The 20,012-nt window shown below is 33.6% G+C and overlaps 1 protein-coding gene across 2 annotated transcripts in view; it reads left to right on the top strand.

Moving 5' to 3' along the window:
• The window catches only part of LOC149803406 (zinc finger MIZ domain-containing protein 1-like), a 410,193-nt gene that overhangs the window by 138,267 nt on the left and 251,914 nt on the right, over positions 1-20,012 (top strand). For both annotated transcript variants that reach the window (XM_089953103.1, XM_089953102.1), the window contains one exon: positions 13,548-13,661. In XM_089953103.1, coding sequence (XP_089809229.1) covers positions 13,548-13,661 — 114 coding nt within the window. The remainder of the gene's footprint in view (positions 1-13,547; positions 13,662-20,012) is intronic.

The following is a 20,012-nucleotide window of genomic DNA, read 5'->3' as shown; positions in this document are numbered from 1 at the left end:
ATCTCACCTCCATCTGCACCGGTTTGAGTCTCGATTCAGCCAATGTGGGTATGTGAGAAAGCTTGCCGGTAGCTTCTCGTGGGTAAGTGGTTCTTTCCAGGGTTTTCCCGGGTTCTTTCTCCACCATTAATATTGGCCACCATGTATAGCCTAATGTGTGCTTAAAAATGGCGTTAAACCCCACAACAACAACATATATAATGGACATTGGTTACAGGAGTTCTCAAATATCATTATATCAACTTGTCCTGGATTTATTTCTCCATTAATTTACCAATTAAACACCTTCATGACGTAAAATTAAAGGTTTAAACACATTATAGCCACAAAAGACAAGATCATGTGTGAAAGGTGATATCCAAGATATCTAAAACTCTAAATGAACGGTTGCCCTAGGGTTTATACCCCAGATGTTCCATTGGTTTCTGTCACTGTGTTTGAACAGAATATGTAAATCTTTGGCCCCAGTTAATAATAATAATAATAATAATAATAAAACCTTTATTGTCTTAGTGTCACTCAAGTAGTTAAAATAGAGACCCTCTATTATATAACAATAAAATACAGGCCAATAAAAGTATGTTCACACATACACACACACATCAACACACACAAGCAAATACACAGTATATAAAGAACTATTCACATAAATGCTACATTGCTACAGAAATTAAAATGAAGCAATGAAGGTTGGTAGTGTGACATGCACTTTAATATGTCCACCATTTTTTTAATTTTTTTTTAATCTTATGATTTCATCTTCTCTTCCTTCTACAATAAGTGTATTGGAGCTGATTTAATATCGTATGGAATTTTATTCCAATCAAGTGCACCTGAAAATTAAACCTATTTTTGAATAGCTCCTTTTTTGCCTTGTGTACTTTTAAATTCTGCCCATTTAATGATCTTATATTTGGGGTACCAGTAGATTCTCTTTCCTGGAAAATTGTGTTTACGCAAGTGGTGGATGATTTTGTAATAAACATCTTATACATTAGTTTGACCTTTCTCAGAAATATTCTTTCATATAATAGTAATGTTTGAACATTTTCTGTTTGCTGATCAAAAGTTATTTTACATTCTCTTTGCTGGAGTCTGGAAATTTTTGTCGCATTTGAAGCAGTTGTGTTCCCCTAAATTAAATTACAGTAGTCAAAGAGAAAATGATACAAGCAAGAACAGTTCATTATTATTATCATCTCTATAAAGACTTATCTGGGGACATGATCAAATCAAAATTCACCATCCTACTTTACCAGAAATGTCCATTAATTAGGTGCTAAGCATTTCTGAAGGAGTATGTCATCTTGTTGTTAATTATTCATTATTTTTGTTAAATTAGTAGAGTGGAACAAAATACTGTTGTTGGGTGAAATTCTTTAGTATAGTTTTCTGAAAGAATTTAAAAAAAATAAATAATTAGTTTGAAAATCAGTTAATCAAGAAAGGATAATACTAACACTACACAATCAATGAATCAGGGACTTAAATTTCTGGTACATTGAATAGGTGTAACAAAGTTTTCTTTTTTGTTACCAATTGTTATATCTCATTTGAGTGTTTTTATAGTAAATTTCACAAATCTATGGTGGTCACCTTGATTTTCAGGGGGAAAAATTGTCTGGCAAGAGCCATTAGAATTTCATCATTATTATTATTAATAATAGTTAGAACTTATCCAGTCTTTTTCAACCAGACACCAGAAAAATCTTGACCATTCAGGGTATGGTACAGTGCTTAATTGAATTCTGTTTCTAAAAGAATGTATTTCGATAATTCTTTGTTGATGTAAAACTGTTTAAAAATCACCCCAACAGACTAACATTTATTGTTTATGGGATACATCAGTATATTTCAAGCCTGAAAGTATTATGTGGCCAAATTGCTTGGGAAACACTAAAGTAAGGAATCACCTCATCTCATTAACCAAATTGCCTGGGAAACACTAAAGTAAGGAATCACCTCATCTCATTAACCAAATTGCCTGGGAAACACTGAAGTAAGGAATCACCTCATCTCATTTACCAAATTGCCTGGGAAACACTGAAGTAAGGAATCACCTCATCTCATTAACCAAATTGCCTGGGAAACACTAAAGTAAGGAACCACCTCATCTCATTAACCAAATTGCCTGGGAAACACTGAAGTAAGGAATCACCTCATCTCATTAACCAAATTGCCTGGGAAACACTGATGTAAGGAATCACCTCATCTCATTAACCAAATTGCCTGGGAAACACTGATGTAAGGAATCACCTCATCTCATTAACCAAATTGCCTGGGAAACACTGATGTAAGGAATCACCTCATCTCATTAACCAAATTGCCTGGGAAACACTGATGTAAGGAATCACCTCATCTCATTAACCAAATTGCCTGGGAAACACTGATGTAAGGAATCATCTCATTGCATTAACCAAAGAAATCACTTATCCAAAATTTGGGAAAGCCTCATTCTTTTATTGCCAGAAGAAAAAAAACTTATCTTTTTCATGGAGTCACTTGATAGCCTGGTTTAATAATATAGTGTACTTGCATTTATCTGGAAAATCATTTATCTAGATTAATTTCTATTAAGTTTGATATTAACATTAGACTTTACTAAATTTTGCACTTTTTTTCCAGAATACTGGCAGCTAATTTGATGTGGGCTGAATATTTCCTATGCAAATCATGAAATACTGTATTAATGTTTCCCAGTGTTAATAAACTGATTACAGTGACCTACAAGTACTTTTTTTCTCCAGTAACAGCCTTTTTTAGTTTTTTGTCAAAAAGAAAAACTGTGAGCTCATCATGCATTCTTTTATTGCCTGTCTATAAATGCAGCTTAAAGAAATTCATGGAAAAGAATGCAGAGGAAGCTGTAAACATGTATTTATAGTTCAGTTAGATTTATGTAATATTACAAATCTCTTTGTGTAAACCTCACCTGACCTGGCAAATGTCTACTGCTTGAGAGTTTTCATATAAATAACAAGTATGGCAGGATGTAGGAGGGTCACTAAGTGGAAATCTTCAACTATTTGTTGCATGAATTTGTTTTATGCTGAGCTTAGAGGCTGCTGATTTATTTTTGTAATTGAAGATGAAAAGCACATGTTATACACAGAGGTTCGGAATGATGATTTTCCTTGCCAATTGCTTGCTAAAAATGGGGTTTTTGTCGTAAATACCTGAATAAATCCTGTATTTTAACTTAATCACTTAGATATGGTTTTATTCAACTTTGTTTTTTATTGTCTCTACATTGTTGATTTTGAAATTTATGAAAATTGTTAAAAGTTACAATTTAGAAAGGTTATAACTACTTTTGAAATGAGGAGGAAATTGTCTTGCTGAATGACTTGGATAACTGAGCTAGATTAAAAACACAAACACCAATTTTTACAGTGGATAATAGAAGTCAGAATATGTCAATTCAGGAAGATTTGTGTTCCTTAATTAAAACATTGTGAAATACTGCACACAGGTTTGAAATTAACTATTAAAACAAATTATTTCTATATCAATAATGAAAATACCATTAGAGGAAATATACAATAGGGTTATCAACATTGATATGTATGGTAAATCTGTGCTTCCTATAAAAAGGGGTGTTTATTCTGTTATTATCTAGCTAGAGCTAATTTACTGTTATTCTTAACTACATTTCATCATATAATTATATGAAAGATAAGTGTTTTTTTCTCAGAAGTGTGCTGGTATGCAGTTGTTCCTTGCCAAATTTTTGCCATTAAGTAGAACGAGATTTGAGATAGATAAAAATCAGTGATTGGTGATGTAAAACACAGATCATTAAATGTTGCTGTATTTAAGAAAAACAATGTTCCTTCTGATCCATGCATACAAGTTTAACGGAATTTTATACCGTAGTTGCCCACTTATAAGTCCATGCTTTCTGTACTTAAAAGTTGGCCCTAGATAAGGGGTGAACTCTCAAGGTTGGGATATAATGGTAGAAATACAGTTCTGGCCTGTGACAAGGTGAACACATTGATTGTGTGATGGCCTCTCTCTAGAGAGGCTCACAACACGAAAACCACTGTATTAATATTATGAGAGTTGGATTATTTATTTTATTGATAAATATGGTTCTATATGTGGTAGAGTAAGAAGAGAATCATCATAAAGAAAGATGATAACAGCAAAGAGATGAACCATATTTATGTACAATGCATATTCATTTGCAATCATTGTAGACTTCAATCTGCTGCTTTTCCAGCAGATCACAGTTCGTGCTGTTTGTCTCTTTTTCATTTAAAGTGAACAGCTATACACTGATCTTCAGGCACATAGTATTTCATAGCAGAGTTTGATAGGCATTGTTCATACTTGGGTGTCAGGTAGACACAGGTATCTACAGTATGGTTCAATATTCAAGAGCTACTTTAATGTAAAGGCAGGTTGAACCTTGAAATGAACTGATGCAAGAAGGACATTTTAATTTGGATTTTTATATGCTTTTGTGGATGGGGGTGGGGTGCATGACTGGCTTTTGTGGAGGGGTTGGGGTGCATGACAGTGGATTTTGCTTCCGGTCTTTTGTATTTTCTAAATTCTGGTAACTGGCTAGTGCATGCTCAAAGTATTATTAATGGGTATTCCATGGATGGGTGTTACCATGTATGATAGTCAGTAATGACATCATAGGCTGTCTCAGGTCTCCAGTTCATTAGATCTAGAAAAACTGTGAGAGAGAGAGTTCAGTTTTTAGTATATGGAATAGCAAAAAAATGAAAAGGTAGACATTGAAAATTGCTTGTATGTTTTGTTACACCCAGTTTATGAACAGTGAACTAAAACTTAATGAACGATGAAATAAAACGTAAAATTGTGCAAGAATAAAATTTTAAAAAGCACTTGAAAATCAAGATTACAATTAGAAAGAGAGGATAGACTTTTTTTTAATTGATTCAGCGAATGACATGTAATAATGGACACTGGAAATTCCTTTGAAAATTTGTTGTATTTATCATGCCATACCATAAATGAACAATGGAGGAAACATACTACAAAAAAAACAAAAAAACAAAATAGCAATTGAAAGAAATCCAGATAGAAACCACTAACCTTAACAATTGCTTGATGAATGAAATCCATAAATATACCTCAGGTGTGATATAGTACAGCTGCCCGTATTCGTTTAACATACTTTAGCAATTTGCAGGTATAAATTCTGCCATCTTTTTATCAGATAAGAAAAGGAGATATTTACTTAAGTCAAGTAACTATGAACATACTGCAGTGGTTTATTATCAGTATCGGATGTTTCTGCACAATTAATATTTTTCCCTATTATTAGGATGGAACCCATAAGTACCCCTATGAATTGTCAATACAAAGTTTATACAATATTGTATAATACAATTTAACTATTTTCAAACAGATTTCATATTTCCCAATCCCAGAAAGACAGCTTAACTTATATACAACTTATGGGCTGGGGGTTGGGTAGTTTGTACAAAGCCATCCATAATCTCCACCAGCAAACTTTTTGACTCCTCTCCACTTTACCAAAAACTTCGCCAGCTACTTTATTTCTTATTGAAACCCCTGAAGAGTATATTAAACCTATCAAATGTACCAGTAATTAATATATTGACTACACAAATTCTGATTTTGTTATATCTGCATTGCAAACACAGCAGTTAAAACACCAACTCCAGAAACAAAAATGGAGGTCAGTTTTCCCCACCGCAACCCCAAGCCAAGCTTTTGAACAGTTTCGTTGAAAATTATTTTCTTCCTCCTAAACTTCAAAGTATTATGCTGTGATGTGCATCCATCTGTCCATCTCTCTGTTACATGTTTTCTTTCTGCACATTAACTTGAGTTTGCACAATCTAGCAGTTGTCAGGCTTTGTGGATGTTGCCCCATTGGGTTAAGAACCTTGTTGATTTAGAAGTCAAAAACTCAAAGCTCATGGTATTAGACTGCCCCCCCCCCCAAATGGTTTCTGTTCCATAACTCAAGTTGTCCACCATCTAAACTTACCAAACTTTGTGTGTGGCTTTTATTTAGGTAAGGAAGATCCCTATTGATTTTGGGATTATAAGAAGGTCACAGAGACTGCAAGAAGAAAAATGGTTTTTGTACAATGATATTACTTCTTCATCAGGTAGCAATAAAGATTGTCAAACAATTAGCCATGTAATTTATTTAGTACTAAGTTATGGATAAGTTGTCCCAAAGTATATCCATCATTTTTTGCAAAAGAAGGCATGAATGTATGTCCACCTCTGTTACCCCAAGCGGAACATCAGCTGTGTGCAGAAAAACTTTGTGCCATTTGGTTTTGAGATTAAGTTTAAGGTCACAGTTGTTACAGATGGCTCTCCAGTGAGCACCTGCTTGTGAATTTTTGCAGGTAATTTTTATTAATTTTTCATATCTTGCTCTTGCTGGATAAACCATTACTATGGCATTTCATAATTTCATTTGGTATTCACATAGAGCTGTTTGATTTTAGTTTTTACTCACTGTTGGAGAGTGGATGGATATGAAAAAATATATGTATTGACGATTGCATTATGGCTTACAGGGGTGGATTTTTATCCAATATGGTGCAGGCACATGGATATTGGCCAAAACTGTTTATTGCTACCTGACACATGGACCAGACTATGTCTGTGGCTTGTCCTTGGGATAAGAATCATGTCTTTCACTGAGGGGTTAAAAAAATTCAGGTCAAGGTCACCAAAAGAAGAAACTAGTTTTCACACAATAACATTAGTTCTACATCACAGACTTGGACCAAGCTTTGTAGATGACTTGAACCTAGGACAAGGAAAAAATCTATTTATATTTAGGTCAGTGGGTGACAGAGGAAAAGTGGTTTTTGCATGATAACTTTATTCTTTTAGAGTTGTGGAGGGCATGCAAATAAGTTTTGGAACAGGTCTGTTGATTTTGGGATCAAAATGTCAAGGATATCAATGAAAAGTGGGTTTTGCAGAATAACCTTGGTTCTCAAGTTAGTTCATTGACCAAACTGGATGACTTGTTCTTGGATAATGAAGAAACCTACAGAGTGTGTGGTCTGAAGGTCAGAGGTCAAAATCATATTAAGACTGATGAGAAAAGGATGTTTTTTGCTTATTAAATTTACTGTGTTAAGTGCCTGCATGAAGAACTATTAAACATTGCATAGGTGTATAATGTGCCATTCAAGGTACTCTTTTTGCCTCATGGAAACATTTTAATTTTTGAAAATAATTGCACAGTAAAAAGTTCTCAATAAATTTATGTATGCAGTTCACCCATTCTGAGAGAAGAGAGCCAAAATAGCAAATTTCCCTTGGCAAGGAAATTAAAAAATATAATAGAAATAGTTATCTACCCATGATTAAAAGTGAAAGTCGATTTTGTTTTTTTTTTTAAAACGAATTGTATATGATTACAATTAAAGACAAACATGCCACTTTTTTGAGACAAGTTCTTTTTGCAAAAATAATTTTTCATCTAAAACAAAAAATGCACTTCTTTTCTAAGGCTACATCTCAAAATAACATGACTTAGGCACTTTGTAATACAGTTGTTGTGTTTTCTAGCAATATTTGATGAATTTGTGAAAGAGACCTAAATGCCTGGGATATGCACATGTTCTTTAAAGTCACATGAGGCCAAATTGATATTAATATCAGGTATGTGTGTACTCTTTAAAAGCATAAGTAACTCACCATGTCCAAATTACAGAACACCACTCATCTTCTCTTTTTTGCCCAAAAAGTAAAATAATAATATAATACCCAACTTGATCAAACAAACATAAAGATTTGCAAATGTAAAAACTGTGTTGCTGGATAGTGTTGTATTTGGGCCAATGTTTGTCCTATTTTACAAAATATGATATCGTGACTGTCTGCTACTAAGTAGAGTACAACTGTTTGTTTAGGCGTCTCGATTGCAAACATTTAAGCTATTGCAGAGTGTATTGATGCCTGTTCTTTTCAGGTAAAGTGAATACAAAGAATATAATATGAATATCAGAGTCTAAACTTTTCAAAGGTAACCAATATCTTTGACTTGAATGAGCTAAAATACCCATGGATTGATAAAGAATTGCTGTTTTTTTTTTAATGTCTGTATGCTCACCTTTGTGATTTCATTATTTGTAGTGTTTCCAAGATGTAGCTTTGTGTTACTTTCATAGCACCGGATGGTGTTAAATTCTTATGTTTGTTCCTTTGTTTTCCTGTATAGTTTTCTTGCTTTTGAGGAGACTTTATCACTAACCTGGCTTTTGAATATTCTTTTGCTTTCTCCTTGCTGTTGCACTTTTTCATTAGGTTCTTTATTTCAGCCACAATATCCCTTGACCATCTTTTAGCACAAGTTTATACATAATTTGCTGTGTTTCTAAAGGCAATTTTTACAATGAAACATTGGTTATCCTGGCATTCATAACCCCTTATAACTTCATAAGCATCAAGATCTACATTCATTTCTTCCTGTATACTTTAATCATAAAGTCCCTCTATCACATTCAACAGCTCATGCTTGCTTTGATATTGATTCTTTTACTGTGAGCTTTTTAGCATGTATCCCAGTACTGATGACATGTATGTATCTACTGGTAATACACAGTGGACTTGGGCACAACCATTTTGATAAGCATGATACCTCTTACATGCCCAACCATTTTTTATGCCCTTTAGGTAGTGGGAGTTAAGTAGGTAGGCAGGTAGCCAATTATACGTTAACATTGAACATATTACAAAGATTAGAAGTTTAAAATAATCAGAGAAAAAAAATCTGATATTTTATGCTTAAAAAGGGGCTAACTTTATGTTGTCAGGTTCACTTTAGTTTGAACTTATTTTTGGCATGATCTTTGATGTTTGCAATGGCTGCTGGAAAGTACTTTAAGTAGAGGTGAGTTATGTAATGAAGGATTACGCTCTAGTTGATTACTAGTCCAAAAGATATAGACCATTTGTGTTTTGTTTTTTTATACCATCATCACTCATGTCAAATAAGATTAATGGCCGATATTTACTTTACAAAAAGTAAATATCTTGAGCAGATGCATGTAGATGTATAAATAAAATTTTGTATCACGTTTTCAGACAGATCTGTGAATTCATTACTCCAAAAATTTCATTTCCAAAAATATTATGTATATTAAATAACTCACTGGAAACCCACAAAAAAGCTTCTCAGGAATTTCACATTTTCATAACTATTGCTGGTAAATTAATTTAAGAGAGTGTTAAATTAAGAGTGATGGAGATAAAAAGAAATAACTACAGTGACGTAGCTCACAGTGTGTTCTGTTTTCATTGGTTGGTAATATGAAAATGTATTATTTTAAGCTACTTTTCAAAACATTTACTGTAGAATTCAAGAATTTCTTTACAGCTTTATTATCTCAGAGATATAGCACCAAAAATAAGGAATAAAATAAATATTGTATGAGGAAATAATGGTTGATCATATAAATATTTTTAGAAAGTAGCACCTTGGGAAGAAATGAACTCCAGATGACCTATGTAAAAGAAATACAATTCATATTGTGTTCAGCTATTTGCAGAACATAAAGTTTGCATGTACTTCTAAATTTAGGATATAAAAATTACTATTTACTATCTACTTAGTGAACCAAATGTATGCCTTTCTGCAATATTTGCTTGTATCAAAATTAATATTTGTAATTTGATTCTGGGCTACAAACCATTCCAAAAACTAGCTCAGTTGACATTGAAGTTCTCATAAATATCCAATCTATTTCTTGTGAATAATGGATTTGTGTTGTGTGAAAAAAGTTTTTTTGGGGGGGATTGCAAATATGGTAAGCAACAGTCATGTCATTATAATTTTCTGTCTTAAATGACTAAACATTTATTTCTGTTGATATTCATTTATCACTCTTAGTCCCTGACTTGCTCAGGTTCTTTTTGGGGGGGTCAATTAAGTGCAGATGACCTTCACTTTAATCTACCAGGGTGACACATATTTATGCCTGCTTGTTTGAGAATGAGCATATTACTAAATGTTTGTGCAGGCAGCTGATTTTAAAAGCAATTACAAATTATTTTTCTACCCCTTGAAGAACTTCTTCAAAATAAAGTATACTACTCCTTTGAAGTTAATGCACCAATTGAACATTAACAACGTAAGTCGGATTGAAGGAGAGTTGATCATTTTGACACATGTATGCACTCCAAACTACTCACCAGATATGTTTTAGCATTGTCAGAATAAAAATAAATGTGAAAACAGGTAAAGGGTTTGTCCCTGAAAATGTGCTTCTGTTTTTATGTTGAAAAATGATTTTACACTGATATAAAAAGTTAAGATTTTTCTACATCACAGTTTTTGAATTGATTTCAGTGGTGGAAGGGTTGTTATTCAATTTTTACTGAAGGTTTTGTAAAATGATACATGAGATGATCAGAAAAAAGTTAATTTAAAATATTTAAATGTTGCCTTGGACACCATAAGAATCACTTGGAAAGTTGTAAGTCAAGTGTTGAACAAGTTTTTACATTCAATACAGGAATTGAAGAAATGAGTCTGAAATTCTTATCATGGTTCTTGCTACTTTACTAATGTACATCTTACTTTGATTGGCTGTGACAGCTAATAGACACTTGCATCTTACTTTGATTGGCTGTGATCACTAATAGTCACTTCAATCTTACTTTGATTGGCTGTGACAGCTAATAGACACTTGCATCTTACTTTGATTGGCTGTGACCGCTAGTAGACACTTGCATCTTACTTTGATTGGCTGTGATTGCTAATAGTCACTTCTATCTTACTATGATTGGCTGTGATCGCTAATAGTCACTTCAATCTTACTATGATTGGCTGTGACTGTTAATAGACACTTCCATCTTACTTTGATTGGCTGTGATCGCTAATAGTCACTTCTATCTTACTATGATTGGCTGTGACCACTAATAGACACTTCCATCTGCCTTTGATTGGCTGTGACAGCTAATAGACACTTGCATCTTACTTTGATTGCCTGTGACCGCTAATAGACACTTGCATCTTACTTCGATTGGCTGTGATCGCTAATAGTCACTTCTATCTTACTATGATTGGCTGTGATCGCTAATAGTCACTTCTATCTTACTATGATTGGCTGTGACTGTTAATAGACACTTCCATCTTACTTTGATTGGCTGTGATTGCTAATAGTCACTTCTATCTTACTATGATTGGCTGTGACCACTAATAGACACTTCCATCTGCCTTTGATTGGCTGTGACAGCTAATAGACACTTGCATCTTACTTTGATTGCCTGTGACCGCTAATAGACACTTGCATCTTACTTTGATTGGCTGTGATCACTAATAGTCACTTCTATCTTACTATGATTGGCTGTGACCACTAATAGACACTTCCATCTTACTTTGATTGGCTGTGACTGCTAATAGACACTTCCATCTGACTTTGATAGGCTGTGATCGCTAATAGACACTTCCATCTGACTTTGATTGATTTTGGCCCCTAATAGACATTTCTAACTTGCTTTGATAGACTGTGGCCCCTAACAGACACTTCCATCTTACTTTTATAGACTGACCACTAATAGACACTTCCATCTTTGATAACCTGTGACTACTAAGAGACACTTCCATCTTACTTTGATATGCTGTGGCCACTAACAGACAGATCCATTTTACTTTTATAGATTGTGGCCACTAAGAGACACTTCAATCTTACTTTTATAGACTGTGGCCACAAACAGATACTTTCATTTCATGGTTCATTTCATTATACAGAGTAAGCTTTGAATCAGCAGACACTTGTTTATTATGTATAGAATGAGTTACCACCATTACTGTTATACTCTATTTCTTGAACCCTTCTCAATAGCCTTCTCGCCATTGCATCTGTCCATTCATCTTCCTATTTTTCCATTTGCCCATCCACTTATTTAGTAGCATTTGGTTCGTACAAGATAACTTTACTGAGAAGTTTTGGATTTTAAGCAAATATTGTGTAAACATTTTTATTGATGGGATATAGATTTCATTGTCTGACCAACTGTGTCATCACTCAGAAGTATTTAACAGAGCTCCTGATTGTTTTTTAAAAAAAGTTTGAAACAAATTTCCCTTAAAAAAAAATATTTTGAAAACCCTGATTCCGTCAGTGGTGCAGTGGATATACAAAGCATACAAATTGCATTAGATTTCTTTGTTGTTTGTTTTTTTTATTGACTTTCACCTTAGTAACACTTTATTAGCAAGGCTTAATTTGTTTCCAGGCCATCACAGACTTTGGTTTTTAACCAACCTTTGGTGTTTTAAAAGGTGTAAAATGTATAAATGTGCTATTGCCAAAACATTTTTAATTCCATATGATTTCTGTCAATATAATCATGCAGTAATGATAATTTCAAATACTTCTGTGCCATTCAGATTTCAATTGATGTGCTTTGACAGTATAATTAGTAAGATCCATTAATATGAAAGAAAAACAAAACATTATTGATATTAACTGACAAATGGGCATTGAAAAGCCATACAAAAGTTTGTTCATCAAGCATTGTGGAAGGAAATGTTTATTGTTGCCAAATGTTCTATTGACAATGCTTATTTTGGCATTCAGCTTGGATAACTGATGGAAGAATCCATGAAATGATATAATTCTTCCTGTATGTTACTGTAATATTATTAGAATTCCTATATTCTTCCTATAATTTTGGGATGTGTTCCATTTCCCTACATTTGTTTGTATTAAAATTAGCTTGACATCCTTTGCATTGCCACACTAATTTTTGTTTTGTTTTTAAGAGCTGTTCCACTTTGTTTATATTGTGGATGTTCTGTTTGCATGATGATAAAAGGTTATTGCTCTTTTCAAGGTAGACCACACATCATTGAAACTGACAGGAGAGGGGCATACGTGTCCTTCAGACACATATCTAGTTGATACTCAGATTTATGAATACACCACAGATAGTAAAAAAGATTGTATTGTCTTCATAGATTAAGTTTTTGGTCATGGCAAATAAAGTTGGTAGGATTACTTATTGGCACCCAATGAATAAATGTAAATTAAGTGCTTAGTTCAGAAATATTTATCATAAAATTCTATATGCTTGCTTTCAAATCTTCTGGTCACCAAAATATTGCTTCTACTTGTCTAGACCTATCAACTTAGTTTGGTTTAACAGTCATCTATGCATCACTGATGACTTCTTTGTCATATCTGAAAACAATTTGGAAATTCTTTAAATAATATACAATGAAACTCAGATTCCAATCCTAGGCCCTATAATACATAATCTCTCTCTCACACATTAGAGAAAGACAGATTTTTTTAACATCTGCAAAAATCTCAGTAAACCAAACCTTTCAAAACCAGAACAATTGGATCCCAAGGATTGTCAGTTTCAAGGGGTTTCATGGTACTTTGACATAATTGTTTAATGAACTTTAAATTAGCACTACCATAATCAAGTTGTATAAAACTGTAACAAATTTAGTGACGTTGCCCAATTTTCAATAATGTTTTGTAAATTGAAATGGATTTAAATTACAGTATTGGTTAATTTGGGTTTTTTTATTATTATTATTTCAGCACCTGTCTAACCCTGCTGCATTCCAGAGTGCTGCAAGAGAACTGTTGGAATGGTGTTCAGATCCACGTGCCTTCCAGAAGTCATTTGAAAACTCCCTCATTGCCTGCCTAACAGTAAGTCAAATTCATTCTTATTTGAATAAAACTGACATGCCTGTATGGATAAGTTTGGAATATTTTGATCAAGGTCAAAAAGGAAAATAGCTGTTTCCAGTTTCCCAACCATTTAATTTTTTATGATACTTTTTGTCAACGTTAAAAGTAGCATGAATATTTTATGGTTGTGACAAAGAATGAATCTAGTTTAACTTTTTAGTTCTAGTTGAGACTTTACATGCCATAGCCATTAATTGAAGGATCTCTTCAGCATCCATGATCTACACAGTGTGATCAAACTATAAAATGGCTATTGGCCATGCTTGTGACATCTGTAGTCAGCATTATTTCTGGTTAGCAAAATCACACAGAGCACAGCTTAAAAATATCAGTAAGCCTAACACTCTGATCCTCTCTAAATCTAGACCTGGCCCCTCCTGTATTCTATTTGAGTTACTGATCTGACTTTTCAATGAAAGTCTCATCTAAATTGCCTGAAATAAAAAAAAATTAAAAAAACGTGAGCACACTAATGAAAAGCAACATTATCATTTGATGTTCCTGAAAGACTGGTAATTTTTTTTATATTATCCATTTGTAGCTCCCTCCATCTTATGAAAATTGCTTAATCCTATCACAAGCTTTGCATATAAAGTGAAGCACATGACCAATGAATTGGGAACAGTACTACTTCTGTTCTTCATATTTCATTGGTTGCCCATAATGAGCACTTTCATTTTCTGCATGAATAATGAGTGAGGTGTCTGTTGCTAACACTGACTTAGTAATTCATCACTGGTTAACTATATCAAGTGTTACTAAAGCATCCATTTGGTAATTAAGCTAAGCTATTAGTGACTTCTTACAGCCTATAATACAAGGTTTGTCACCTGAAAAGAACTGAGATAATTGCACCATATTTTAATTCATGTAGTTCAAAGAGTTGGGAGCCGTAAGTTCTGTTGATATACAGAGTAACTCTTTTCTATAACTTTGACACACCCATAGTACTGTAACAAAATCTAATTTTTTCACTGACTGATATTAAATAAAGACCAGTGCTTCTCCATCTTCATCACTGTTTTCAGCCTTTGTTGAGAAAACATTTGGGGATTTTTTTTTAAGTGTTCAGAAAATGAAACTGCTGAGTACTAGTTTACACCCAGACCTGGAGAAGACATTGCTTTTATGAAATGAAATCAAATTTTAATAGACAAGATTGCATGCAATTTTGAATGAACTATTTTTAGAGGTAAATACAAACAGAAAATTACTGAATTTAAAGCATGTTTATATTTCTTATTGAAAGTATTGCAGGTTTTTTAACATGGAGTCAAAATGTAGTAAAATATATGACCATGTAGAGTAATTGGATTTTAAGTCAGGATAAGTGATTTCTTTTTAAAACCTTTGGCCCTGGGTCTTTGTTTGAAACCACCATCCCCCCAAAAAACTGCAGTCTAAACTATTTCATTAGGTCTATATAGACCATTTAATATTCTAGGAGCTGACTTAAGAATACCACTACCTATTGTCAGATTATAAAGAACATCAGCTTCAAAGTACATAAACCTGGTTTCTCTGCCACAGATTACCATTCATCAGTGCCCCCCCACAACGAATCATAATCCTTGTGTCCATCCTTCTGTTGTTACATCTGTCATGTAATTTTGTGAATATAGCTATTACTGCATTTATTTTTCCATTCTTGTCTGATTTGCAGGTGAATGTATTGCATGACAAATCTTGTCAATGCAACCAGTCTCAAAATTCACATTCTGTCCAAGTAAATAATATACAAAGCAACAGACCACTCTGGCGGCATAAGTGGTTAGAGCAAACACCTTGGATGCAGGAGGTTGCAGGTTCAAATCCTGGCCAAGTCATAACAAAGACTTACAAAAATGGTACTAGCAGCTGCCTTGCTTAGTACTCAACATTAAGAAGTTAGTTTTAGGACTGGTTTGCCTAGTGTCCAGATAATGTCATTGGATGGGACATGATGCTACATGTGTGCGGCTTGATGCCCCAGTGCTAGGCATCACTATAATCTCCCAGACTGCAGACATTGTAGTGATATGACTGAATATTTTTTTAAAGCTACGTTAAAAATCCAAATCACACACACAAAAACAAAGCAACAGAGAAGCTTTGCGTAAAAGTGGTTACAACTTTTCAGTAAAGTATTTGATTCATAAATATAGAACCTGGAATGTTTCCTTTACATTTAATACATTTTATACGATGCATGTATTTGACTGATCATTTAAGAACTATATTTACATTAAGTTTCTCTATTGCTTCCCATCTTTTCTACTTGGATAGACTTTGAGGGTTATAATTCAGATATGTCACACAGTGAAATATATCACATTCAGTTCTGATTGGTGGTCATTGTTTGTTCAAGTCCAAAGTAAAACACTGGCCAATAATCAGAACTAACTGTAGCTGATTCACTGCATGACACTCCAGAAATATTGAAATCCAAACTCTGTCAACATAGATACAGAGTAACAGAGAAACTTAGTGCAAAAGTGACTATTAAATGACCTGTAAAGTGCTTGAATTGTACATGGGGAATAGGTTTGGAATGTCTCATTTTACACTGATATATGTAATCACTGACTGAACATGCCAACAGGATTTCTAAAAGATTTATTTTAGAATCTGCAAAGGGGGAAGATTCAAGAATTGTTTGAGTTATAGTCACCTTGTTAATTTGTAAAAGGGATTTATGTGTTGTCAATAATTTCCTTTTTCGCTGATGGAAGTGAATGTCTGTGGCCACAGCAGTTGTTTTGCAGGAAGTAGTGTGAAGGATGTAGTTGTTAGTCATCTACACTCTCACCCTCAGACTTCTTTTGGATAAGATCTCCTTTGCACGAGGAAATCACACTTTTTCTTTGTTTTTGAAGAGAACACCAAAATACCTTCTAAATTTCATTGAATATATGAAATTAGCAATAAACTGTTTTAAAAGCATTTATACCGTGCAAAAGCTGAGATGAGTCCTGCACCTGATCAAATGAAACAGCATAAAATGTCATAAAAGGTGGAATAAAAGTCAGTGACACCTAACAGGTAGTCTGTTTTGCAAGTATGTTTTTTAATTTTGTAAAGGATGAGAAAGATGAATAATCTCTGTAATCTGCATACTGGAAATATAACATTGCCTATAAAACAGCACCACTGATAGACCTTCTAAAGATGAAAAGACCAGTAAATTCATGTGTATTGATTCAAAGGCTGTGTATAAAGAGTCATGTTGATGTGTATTATTTTGCAAATATTTGTGCAACTGCGATATTTATAATTTGGACTTGCAATTGGATGCAATGTGTGACAGAAATCAGTGAACTATCCATCCTATCAATAATTTATGTCATTAACAGTTTTGCTTCATTTTGTGACTATCTGTCTGAGATTAAGAGCTGAAACTTGTTATAGTTTTTATTGGTCACCATTATAAAGTGAGTCATATGCCTCACTTGGGGCTCTGTCTTGAAGTTGAAAGGCATGGCTCCTTGTTTTATGTTTTCCTTTATACTTCCACTTAATAACTTTCATGCTGTTCTTTTAGGTTAAAGGATGAAACTTGGTTACAAGTTCATCATTGTTAGTAGGTGTGTTGTTTACCATAATCTACAGGGTAAAGGTCACAGTCTAATATTTGAAGTTGTCTGTCACACTTTGGTTTCTGCTTTACAACCTTAAAAACACTGAAGATTGAGGGATGAAACTTGTTTACTTGTATATCATTATTAGAAGGTGTGTCACACATCACACTGGTGTCTTCTCTTCAAACTCAGGATCATGGATCAAAAATAATATGCGTTGTCTGTCACACTTTCCTTTCTGCTCAAATAACTTGAGAGTCTTTTGAGATTAAGGGATCAAACTTGGTATAATTATAAATTATCACTTTAAGGTGTCATGTACCACATTTAGGGTTCTGTCTTCAAGGTCAAGGTCAACTCATTATTTTATTTTTCTGCCACTTTCCTTTTTGATCAATAACTTTGGAGCTGTATGAGATTTAAGAATGAAACCTGATATACTGATATATCATCCCTCAGATGTGTGTTACACAACATTGGGGGACCTATCTTCAAGGTCAAGGTTACAGGTCAGTATCTAATTTTTTCATCACTCTTTGATTTCTCTTCTGCATAATTTAGAGCAGTTTGTCATGTTGGTGGTCATTCTTTAAAATGTTCAGTTTCTTTCTACTCATTAATGCTAGAGCCAGTAGAGATTTAGGAGTTAAAGATAAAGAATTATACAGTGAAATATCACTATACAATCTATCTCATTCCAGTACTCTTATAAATATCCATATAATGAGTTATAAAGTGGAATATCAGTATACTTGCTGTCTTATTCCAGTATTCTTTAAACGTCAATATAATGAGTTATACAATGGAATATCACTATACAAGCTATCTCATTCCAGTACTCTCATGAACATCAATATAACAAGTTATACAGTGGAATATCAGTGTACACACTATCTCATTCCAGTATTCTTATACACATCGATATAACAAGTTATACAGTGGAATATCAGTATACAAGCTATATTGTTCCAGTTTTCTAATAAACATCAATGTAATAAGTTATAAGTGGAATATCAGTATACAAGCTATCTTATTCCAGTACTCTTATAAACATCAATGTAATAAGTTATACAGTGGAATATCAGTATACAAGCTATCTCATTCCATTATTCATATAAACATTAATAGCAATCATAAATCCCATTGTTCTGGATGAATTTATTTGTGAAACTGTTACCTAATTGATGTTACATAATATTAGTTTTTATTTTATTGCAATCATTCATACTTCCTAGTTACATGTAAAGTTGCTTTAGTTCAGTATATGTGTATTTTTACTAGTGTTATTAATGCATGTGGTTGCTGAAGCATGATGTAGTAAAGTAAAGTGCTATACCACTGGTTGGTTGTTAACAGCACTTTCAATGCATTATTCCCTATATCATGTCAAGGAGATGGGCTTTAGGTGTCAGGGAAATGGTTATTAAGTGTCAGGGAAATGGGTGTTAAGTGTCAGGGAAATGGGTATTAAGTGTCAGGGAAATGGGTATTAAGTGTCAGGGAAATGGGATATAAGTGCCTTGACCAGGCAGACACAGAGACAACCAGCTCTGCAGACCCTTGGATTAACAAGTCCACTGATCTACAAACTAAACTACCATGACTCACTGGAGTTCAAATTTGCACACACCTATTCAGTCTTTATAAATGTGTATGGAAGTTTTTCTTGTTATCTAATTACTTCTGTCCAAATTCATTTGCAGTATATATTTATTGTGCTAGGAATTTAGGTATTATTTCTCCATCAATAGCAGGTACATATAATTTTTGTAAAGAAAAGATTTGTTTTAAATTTATTCTTGCCAATAATAAAGATAAATGACTTTTTGGTTTTTGACAAATGCCATTCATTTTCACCAGAATATTTCTGCTTGTTGGAAAGGTCACATGTGTCATTGTGTACCTCTTTACTACCAAAATCTTGGCTTAAGAGATTCATTTAGACCTAATTTCTCAACATTCTTAAATTTCTCTCACAGAGTTATTCATCTAAATTTGATGCACTTTCTCATGAATAAGGGCAAGTTTTATCCCAGATCCCTCATAAATCTGTGTGCCTTTTAATTTGCCCTGACATTTTGCACAAAGAAAAAAACTGTTTTCTGGCGAGATAAAAGAGTCAGAATCCAGTCCAAAGTCCCATGGAGGGGTGGATCAGAAATGTTCATTTCAGCTGTTCACTGAAAATATGTGCATGATAAGAACTGGGAAGTGCATGCAGAAGTATCAAATTTGAGAATGGCAGAAAGTAGTTAACACAGTATTTATACAAGGCTTAAGTTGTCTTGATTAACTGCCTGATAATCTTAAGTCCCCTCTCACTGAAAGAGGACTGCACTAACACAGAGCTATTATGGGCAGATTTAATACATTAGATTAAAATGTCTGGATTTTTATTATATTTACTTCATAATTCAGTACAAAAAGTTCTTTCTTGCTACTTATTTGCAGCAGATTATTTCAAACTGACAAAATTTCATACACTTTAACAAACTTGTGTGTGTGTGTGTGTGTAATTACAATTTTTAACATAGCTTTAAAACAATTTCAGTCATATCGCTATGATGTCTGCAGTGTGGCAGTTCATAGTGATGTCTAGCACTGGGGCATCATACCACAGACATGTGAAATGATGTCCCACCCAGTCACATTATCCTGACACCAGGCCGACCAGTCCTAACACTAACTTCTTAATACTGAGTGCCTAACAAGGCAGCTGTTAGTACCATTTTTGTAAGTCTTTGGTATGTCT

Source organism: Sinohyriopsis cumingii, chromosome 3 (assembly GCF_028554795.1).
Source record: "Sinohyriopsis cumingii isolate HCF-2022 chromosome 3, ASM2855479v2, whole genome shotgun sequence".
Classification (NCBI taxonomy): domain Eukaryota; kingdom Metazoa; phylum Mollusca; class Bivalvia; order Unionida; family Unionidae; genus Sinohyriopsis; species Sinohyriopsis cumingii.
Note: the sequence above shows the minus strand (reverse complement) of the source record. Positions and strands in the feature narration are given on the sequence as shown.